A 9,998-nucleotide genomic window follows, 5' to 3' on the forward strand; every position below is an offset into this window, starting at 1 on the left:
ATTTCCAAAAGCTCCCTTCTTTAAATAGCTGCCCGGAGATATAAAAGTGAGAAAGAAAAGGGGGCATCTTTAACCACCAGTCTTTAGAAAAGGCTTTCCCTAGAGTTGTCATCAACTCGGACGTCTCTCAACACACTGCTTGGTCGTTTTGGTTTAAGAAGAAAAAGAAAAAATAGCTCCCAGTTTTCCTGGGACAGGGAGATCCCCTTTTGTATAAGTGGCTAAAGCTTGGTTCCCCACGGGAATTTCATCTCGTTGCCAAGGCAGCGCCAACCGGAGCCGTCCGGCGCGAGGGCAGCTGCCGCCCGCCCGGAGCCCAAGGAGCCCCAGTCTGCAGCAAAGCAGCCCCGGCCAGGCCCGCAGCCCCCACGGCCTCAGTCCCAGCCGTGACCCCAGACGGCCCAGCGGGCACCCAGGACCACAGCGCAAGGCGGGAAGACGCGGCTCGACTTACAGTGACACCATCCTAGGTGGCAGCACCAGTGCAGCTTGAAGCACTTGCCATGGCTGTGCGTGGCACAGATGGAGAGCCCGTCGCACGGCTGAAAGTCGGGTCTGCGAGCTGCACAACTCCGCGCCAGGGCCTGAGCCTCGTCCACTTTCTCACTCTTCCAACCCCGCTCCGGCGCTGGAGCCTCCGCGGCACTCATTTCCTCTCCCTCCGCAACCGAGATCGAAAGCCCCGAGAAGTGGCGTCTGGGCGGACAGAGAGCCCAGTCGGCTGCAGGCGCGGGAAGGCGCGACGCGGGCCGAGAGTCACAGCAGCGCGTGGCAGCGGCAGGAGTGCGGCGGTCCCAGGCTAGCGGAGGAGCCGCCCCGGGCTCTGCGACCGGGGGCTGGGCCTGCCGCCACCTCTCCCCTCCCTCCGTCGTCGCCGCGCTCGCCGCGCCCCACGCGCACGCGCACACAGGCGCGCGCCAGCCAGCGGGGCAGACCACTCGCGTTCCTCCGCTACCCCGGCCTCCACACACACACACACACACACACACACACACACCGCGCAAGGGACTGCTATCGTAGGCGTGTCCTCCACTCTCAGCGAGTCCCCGCCACAGACTCAGTCATTCCTCTGAGTCTGACCCCAACCCCCGGAGAGCTGTTACGACTACACACATGCCTCAGCGGCTTGGTTTTCACACCCACACTTCCCTTGGAGCTGGGTCTTCTCGAGGACTCACACCCACACTCCACGGAGGGCTGGGCACACCGAGGGCACGCCCACCCGGACCGCTCAGCCTCCGCCCACCACCCCCCTCACACACACACACACACACACACACACAGAGCTTTTCCCTACACGCGCCTCACATTTCCCTCGTACACACCTCCCAGGGTGTCTGGGCACAGAAGCCCTCAGAGGCGCGCGCGTATTTGCACGCGCGCACTCCCCGAGGACCTGCCTCCTGTCCCGAAGGCACCCCTTCTGGCCCAAGTCAGGGGCCAAAGCTGCCAGCCCCCACTCCCACGCGGGAAACCCCATCCCTGCACCCGCTCCTGGCACTGGTCTGCAATAAGCCTCTCTTCCGCACCTGCCTGCCAGGACCGCACCTGCCTGCCGGGACCGCTGGAGCTGTAGTGCAGGCCTTGCTGAGCGGGAAAAGAACCAAGCTGGCTGGATGCGATGCTGTGGAGTGTGTGTGCTGCATGTGTCGTGCACAGGGCTGATATATAATGTGTTGTGTGTGTGTGTGGTTTGGTGTACGTGTGGTGGGAATGTGTGTAGTTGGATAGGCTGTTAAATATATGCATGGTACATGTGTGTGAGATGCATGTGACTGTTATATGGAGTGCTTGTGATGAGGTGTGTGTATACGTGTTTGTGGCATGGATGTATATGACCAATGTGGATTGTGGATGGTGTGTAGTAGAGTGTATGTGGTGTGCATAGTATGCACGCAAGTTTCATATGTGTGTATTTGTGTGTACATGGTGTGTAGGTGGATATGGTTGTTATATAGAGTGTGCGTATGTGTGGCCATGTGGTGTGTGTGCCTGGTGTACTGGGTGGAGTTTTGTGTGTGTGGTACATGTGGGGGTAGGCACACAAACAGGACTCATGTTTGCCTCGGGCTCTGTATGTCCATTGTTGCATGTTAACACCTGCCCTGGCCCTCGGGTATGACTGACTGGGCGGTGGCTGCAGCTCCCCCACACGATCAGCTTGTGTTCTTCCTTTCTGGGGACAAGTTGCTCCAAACAGATTTTCCATGGCAGTCTGAACTGTAAGAACCCACCCTGGGCTGGATTCAGTGAAGACAAAACAAACCATTTGCTCCCAGGGAGCACAGTTGGGAATTAGTGTTTCCCTGCAACAAGGGCCAGACAGCATGACAGCATGAACCCTGAAAATGAGGGGACCTCCTCTGCTTATTTGCCAAATGTTTTTCAAAGCAGAGGAAAGTGCCTATAATTGCCAAGGTTCAGGAAACAACAACAAAGCTTTTTAACACAAATGCTGTCTGTATGAGGACATGTTTATGCCCAGGTTCACTTTCTCTTATTATTTTATTCCTTTCCTGCTTTGCACTGACAAAGAGACTCATCATGGTTTTGAAATAAGCAAATTCATTAAGCACTGAAAATTCTTGCTTCTATAAACAATCTTTCATAATTTTCCCTTTTATTTAACCTTCACTTAAGAAGGGAAATGTAATTAGTAATTTGCATATATCTGACTCTAGGGAGGTCTTTATTAGGGGTTGGGGAAACACTCAATTTGGTGGCAAAGGTATTTTCAAGAAAAATCTTAATCAAAACCTCAAAATATGGTTCCCCCAATAGCCTAACATTGAAACAGTTACAAACATGAAACCATCTCTTCAGCATCAGCCCCAGGTGTCCAAATCCTAAGGTCTTGTCCCTGATTCATAAAATCTATTCATCCCTGCTGTTAATTTCACGGGCTGACCCACCTCAGAATAACTTGAGTAAAAGGAAAATTTAATCAAATAAATCCATAATATAAAAAAGACAGTCACAAAAGACCAAAAAAAAAAAGAAAGAAAGAAACCCATTATAGATTATTACTATAGCAAGACAACCCAGAATTTTTCAAAGACAGATTCTCATCTCTCCTACCCTATTTTCTTCTTCCCCAACCTGTAAATGCACTCTAATACTGTTCATATTGTCTAAGGCCTTATAACAGAATTCTTTCAGTATTTCGGTAACTAATATTTGAACAGGATCTTTCCACTGGCTTTTACTCTAGGGTGAACCATGTTATAAGATTCTACTATGTATGAAACCATACCATCTCAGCTAGTGAAAAATGATCATGAAAAATAATGTAATACAGCATCTTAGCCAGTAGGCAAGGGGAATTATCCAAATGCCCTATGTTATGTTAACCACATGATTTGAAGCTGAGAAGCCGTTACATTTGCTGTAACAAAAAACTCATTCCATCCCCTTGTCCAAAAGGTGTTGTTAACCTGAACTGTCTGCAGTGCAGCAGGAGGAGGTAAATGTATTATGATCTCAAACACACACACACGCAGCCTTCAGGAGGTGTAGTCAGGATACAAGTTTTTAAAATTTTATTATAGAAAATGAAACACATATAACATTAGAGAGACTAGTATAATGAACACCCGCATACTCATCACCTGGTTTCAATAAACATTAACTCATTTGGAAAATCTTATTTCATTTTTAGCTTATTTTTGAAACAAATCCCAGACATCACATAATTTTATCCATAAATATTTTAACATTTATCTCTAAAGAGACTTCTAAAAACATAACCCACAATACCATCATCACATGATAGGATACAATTTGATCATAAATGTGAACTTGTGCCGTAGCTGCTGACTACCTCTCCAGCTCCCCTTTAAGAACACCACTCCTTCTGTCCGGAATTTTCCCCTTTCCCCTATCTTTCTCTTCTGCCGACTTCCTCAGCTTCTGTACCACTTCCTCAGAGGAGCTTTCTCTGACCAACCCCAACCCAGACTGTTATATACCACTTACAACTTTAAATGAATCATTAAAGAAGGAATTATTGAGCTAATGTCCTTCCCCATCTCCCTTCCCCTTCCACAAACTGTAAACTCTTTGTGGGCAAGAACATGGACTCTCTCTTATTCATCACCTGTTCCCAGTACTAAGCACAGAGAATATAAATAATAGTTGAAGTAGTGAAGGTCATTCCACCTCAGACTTCCAAAGGCTGGAAAAAAGTTTCCTGTGGTAAATTGTTTGCAAATATAGGTGAATACTTTCTATAATTACCCTTCCTATAACCACACCTTTAGATCTTCCCCTCCCACACTGACTCTGAGTTAGCTGTGGGTCAGAAACCGAGGCATGGCTTAGCTAAGTTGTCTGCTTTGAAGTCTCTGACAAGGCCGCAATAAAGGTATGGGCCAAGCCTGCGTTCCCATCCAGAGTTTCAGCTGGGGAAGGGTCTGCTTCTGAGCTCACTCCCTGACAGGTTGTTGAGTTCTGAAAGAACAGAAGGTTCAGTCCTCAGGGAACTGTTAGTCTGAGGGTCTCGCTTGCTCACTGGTTGTTGGCTGGAGGGCACCCTCAGTCCCCTCTCCCATGGACCTCTTCATAGGGTGATTCACACGTGGCAGCTTGCTTTATCAGGCCAAGCACATGGAAAGAGTCACTGAGTATCAATCTTTTATAACCTGGTACCAGACGTGATACCCCATCATCTTTGGCATATTCTATTCATTAGAAACAAGTCAGTAGGTCCAGCTCTCACACAACAGGAGATTACACAAGGACATAATATCAGGAGGCAGGAGTCATTGGGAGCCATTTCTGAAACTGCCTACCACACCATGTAACTAACTCGCTTTAGCCAACGGGAGACTAGCAAGCATGGCATAGTAAAGATTTCCAAAGAGTATGCTCACTGGGGTTTGCCCTCCCTTTCTATGCTTGGAACCCTGAAACCACCAGGTATACAAGCCTGAGCAAGCCTGCGGGAGGACAAAGTGGGGGGATAGCCTTGTGGGGGAGAGTGAAAGTACCTCAGCTGATGAACAGCCAATCCCCAGACACTGGTCTACCCACCACCAGAACTAGTAGTGAAGCTATATTTGGCTGGCCTAGACCCACCAGCTGACCACAGAAGCATGAGAGAGATCTGCTGACCCAGTTCTGACCAGAACAACCACCAGGACAAACTATAGAATCACAAGCTACATAAAATGATTACTGTTTTAAGCTACTAAGTTTTGGGTAGTTTCTTATGTAGTGAAAGCTAACTGATATACCTACCAATCCTCTCATGTTACAGACAAAGTAAGTGAAGATTCAAGAGGCTAAAAGACTTGTTCAATGTCACAGTGCAGCAGGCATGGTGGGAAAAGTTCTCTAGGACCTGGCAGCAGGACAATACAGATGGTTCAGGTCTAAGCTCTGTTGCTTTCTGGCTAGGAGATCTTGGCAACCCCTTTATGTTTTCTGGGCTTCCATTTCTCTATCAGCAAAACAAAAAGTTTTCCAGAACATCTTTTAGCACTCAAAGTTATTTCTTGTCTACTGGGTCATAGATAGAGCTAGGGTTAGAATCCTTCCAGTTCAGGTGTCATCTGTGAATACTCAGATATCCCCTTCATATTCTATTGCACACATTTGTCTAATGCTAATGTAAGTTATGTCTATGCACACCATTCCAAACACTTTGATAAATTGAGTCATTACAAATCAGTTACTTTTTGGTTGCTTGATTGAACCAAGCAACTAATTCCACTATAGTTATAAATAACATGCTAGTAATTGGTCAATTTGTCATATTAAAGCAATTAGAATGATGAAGTGGATGGAGAAGCTTCCAAATGAGGTGCAACTAAATTAGGAGTCTTCTGAGTGGAAGGAAGATGTCTCCATAGCATTGCCTCTGGCATAACAGACCCTCATCATCCCTTTTGGTGGAAAGGAAACAACAGAAGCTTTGAAATTAGAATAAAATAAAAGCTCAGTTCCACTACCACTTAGCAGGGTGATCTTGGGCAAGATTATTTGGCCTCTTATCTTAAATGACAATTATAATTTCTACCCCACACAGTGAACTAAATATAATAACATGTAAAGAGCCTAGCCCTGTATCTCAATAAATATTAGCTCTGTTCCCAGCACCTCCAAACACCTTTTTGTTATGTGGGGTCTCGATGCCCCAATCCTTCCTTTATGATGCCAAGAAGAGAGCTATCTAAAATCTGATCATATCATACCTGGCCTTAAAAACATTTGACACTCCTCATTCCCTGCTGAAAAAAAAATCGAACTATTTTGTAGGCTATACAAAGCCTTCTCAACCTCTTCTCCAGCTTTCTCTCCCCATGTCTCCAACTCTGTACCTTGGCTTGTTTTGTTTCTGGATGTGCAGTATTCCCTCCTGCCTGTCTCTGTGCCTTCCCTCACCCCGTTGCCTTTGCCTTGAAGTGCCTGACCCCCTTCATGTGCAGTGAATCTTACATTTTCTTCAAGTTCCAGATCAAATGCTACTTGAAGTTCACTCCCTTTTCCATACCCACGGACAAACATGCCATGCCTACCGCTTGGAACCTGAAGTAGAGAGGCAGTCACTCTGTATTTCTAGTGCCTGGCATTGTGTTGGGTAGTAGGAAACTCTTAACAAATATTTTTGGAGGAACACATTAAAAGATTTATGACTAAAAACTCATCAGTAGGATGGAAAGACCAAACATCTGTTTGCCAAAATTGAGGCCCCTAGAACTACAAGATTCCCTTGAAGCCTTTGAAATTAAGAAGCAGCCTCAGTAAACTGTCTTATAGTCTTACCAAACATCTTGCCTCTAAAGATGACCCAGGCAACAACAACTGTAGGCTCAAAGAGGTATTTCAGACATTGTAAGAATAACAGACCTGTGAACAGAGAAATATTCATGGTCTTTCCCTGATACTGTGCCACAAAGGGCGGCTTTCCCACCCAATATCTACTGTGTGCCCCCATCAAAGATAAATAACAGACGGACCCTGAGCCCATCTAAACTAACACTTTTTTGTATTGTTAAAGTGATGAAAGTGGTGGATATTTGTGGGTCACTTGAATATGATTTTCAAAAATCCCCATTCTATCCCTCAGCTGCTCTTTGAAAGGAGTGTACTGGTTTTGTGCCCATTTGTTTTATCAACCAGAGAAATAGTTTTTTCTCTGAGAAAAAAATTAGTAGAAAAATAGACCTCCAGAGTAAGCATTAAACATAAAAGGGGAGGGAAAATGCCAGTCATTAAGATGCCAAGCAATCAACCTCCTGTGGGCATCAGTAAGTACCCTCAAGGGTTCAAGCTCAATGGCCACTGGACTTTTGCTGAGTGACACTAATAGCAGCAGGATCTGGGTCAATTTTGTGCTCTGCACAACACAGCCTGCTCTTTACGCCCCAACAATCCACCCTTAACTTCTGGAAGCAGTGGACCTATCATAATTTTGAAACAAGAACACTCTGGCTTCTTTTAATGGTAGCATAACACACATTCTGCCATTTCCATTAAAAAATCTTTTTTCTTGGTGATTAGCAATTAAAATAATTCAGCTTTAATTGGCTCATTCCAGTAAGCAGCTAAAGGCTAAAATGACAGTGAAGAACAATCTGGAATACAATGACTGACTCATGGATTATAAATGAGGCAGCTGAGGTACCACATGCGGCTCAGGAAGATGCTGGTCTGCAGTCAGCACTCCATCCACATCCAGGGCCCCAAGCTCTAAGGTAGTGCTTAGGTTCATTTATCCACTTCACAAATGATGGCTGAGTGTCTTTTGTGTGCCTGGCCCTTGGCTGGATGCAGGGGATCATTTAGAGGGGAGACATAAACCAACCATGGGAGTATAAAAGGTAATTGCATTAATTAAGGGGTGTAAACAAAGCACAATAGAGGAATAAGGGAGAAACAGATAAATCTGCCTAGAGCCATCAAAAACATTTCACAGAAAGAATGAGTTAGTACTGATGATGTAGACAAGCTGGGCTGTGGTACTAAGGGAGAAGGGACAACATGCATACAGACGAAAAAGACAAAGGGCCACCCTGTAAGTCTGTCTTGCTTGAAAGTAATGTGGGTCAAAGGAGTAGTCAGACGAAAAGGCAGAACTGGTAGGCAGGGGCTAGCTCATGAAAAGCCCTGTGAAGTTTAGATTTATTCTTCTAAACCAGTAGTTTTTGAACAACTTTCAGCTAGAATACTTTGTTCAACAGAAACACTTCTCAGGAAGCATAAATGAAACAGATTGGTAAAGTCCAGCTGCTCCCATTGAGGCTGATACATGTTGGGCAATGCTGGAACCTCATTTCTTTATAGCCTGCAACACAATAGTCGAACCACTGCCTCAGGAGGGGGAGCTGTGGTAGGCAGCCTCTATTATGGCCCCCAATGATCTCCACTTTCTGGTCCCCATCTCTTGAGTTGTGCGCTGGACTTAGCAACTCCCAAAGTAGGGATGGAGTCACTTCCAAGACTAGGTTACAAACACTGAGGCTCCTATTCTCTCTCCCTCTCTCTCTCCCTCTCTCATCTCCTTCTGAAAGAAGCCAACTGCCATGCTGTGAGTGGCCCTATGGAAAAGCCCACATGTCACATAAGAAGGAAATGACCTCTTTGGCCAGCAGCCAGTAAGGATCTGAAGCCTGCCAACAACCACATGAGTGACCTTGGAAGCAAATTCTCCCAAGTGAATCCTGAATGTAAACCACAGCTCTAGCCAACACCTTGGTTGCAGCTTTGTAAGAGACCCTGAGCCAGTAAGCTGCACCCAGATTCCTGACCCATACAAACTGTGAAGTAATAAATGCTTGCTGTGCTGCAGGTTCCTTAAGTAATAAGGGCATTATGCTAAGTGAAATAAACCAGAGGAAGATACCTTATGGTCTCACTTATATATGGAATGTAAAAACAATGACAACAAAAACAAAAAACCCAAACACATAGATGCAGAGTACAGATTGGTAAATTGGTGGTTGCCAGAGGCAGAGATGGGGGGAGGGGTGAAATGGGTGAAGGTGGTCAAAGGTATGAACTTCCAGCTATAAAATAAGTAAGTCATGGGATGCAATGTACAGCATGGTGACCATAGTTAATAATGCCATCTTGCATATTTGAAAGTTCCTAAGACAATAAATCTTAAAAGTTCTCATCAAAAGAAAAAATGTCACTATGTGTGGTGATGATGTAGAGTGGTGATCATTTCCCAGGATATACATACACCAAACCATTATGTTATATACCTGAAAATAATGTGATGTTCTCTGTCAATTATATCTCCAAAAGAAGTCAGTGTGAATTTAGTTGCAGGAAGATGATGTGTAACATTACCACACTGAAAGCTTCTTCCAGGAGTCCCTGTCTTTCTCTCCCACCCCCAATGAATCAAGTACAAAGAGTCATCAATGTGGTCACCTCCAAACAATGTCTATGGTAGCTGCATTTAGGTTCCCTATACATCTGTTCGGAAAATGAACTCTTTCTCTGTCCTGGCTTCAAGGGGACAAGGATAAGGCTTTCTTTCTTTCTCTGCTGCTTATTTCTACTTGGCTACTCATTCCTACGCATTCCTGTATACCTGTGTGAAAGGGCACTACTGTCACTCCATCTAGGGTGGGACCAAGGCTTCTCCTCCCTCACTGGCAGCTGGCTTTCCCCAAGGAGCTACTGTCCCCAGGGATTTTCATCCTCTATTTCCCAGAGAGAGAGAGCCAGGCCCCAGTGGCAGATGTTGTAATTTCCAAGAGGCACAGAGCTGGGGACTCCACACCCTCCTTACATCTCCCATGGGTGTCCATCCAATGCATATGTTCCTGTTTGGAAGCTAAGGTGTAATTAGCTTTGAAAGTGATTAAGAGGAGAGATTCATAGGTTCATAAATTGATAGGATTGGCTAAGTAAAATGTCCCTTTTATTATTCAGAAAAGTGGAATCACAGATGAAGGAAGTTGCCCAAGGTCATAAAACTCATTCTGCAATTCATTCCTGGTAGAGAAGAAAACAGAAATCATATCTTGTGATTCTAAAGCCTC

The 9,998-nt window shown here is 45.5% G+C and overlaps 1 protein-coding gene across 1 annotated transcript in view; it reads right to left on the reverse strand.

Annotated features, from left to right (window-relative positions):
* Positions 1–992, reverse strand: part of C2H3orf70 (chromosome 2 C3orf70 homolog) — a 54,417-nt gene extending 53,425 nt beyond the window's left edge. The window contains exon 1 of the mRNA XM_028505055.2: positions 455–992. Within this exon, the coding sequence (XP_028360856.1) occupies positions 455–650 (196 nt within the window). The 5' untranslated portion in view covers positions 651–992. The remainder of the gene's footprint in view (positions 1–454) is intronic.
* Positions 993–9,998: the final 9,006 nt, after the last annotated feature.

Source organism: Phyllostomus discolor, chromosome 2, assembly GCF_004126475.2.
Source record: "Phyllostomus discolor isolate MPI-MPIP mPhyDis1 chromosome 2, mPhyDis1.pri.v3, whole genome shotgun sequence".
Lineage (NCBI taxonomy): Eukaryota > Metazoa > Chordata > Mammalia > Chiroptera > Phyllostomidae > Phyllostomus > Phyllostomus discolor.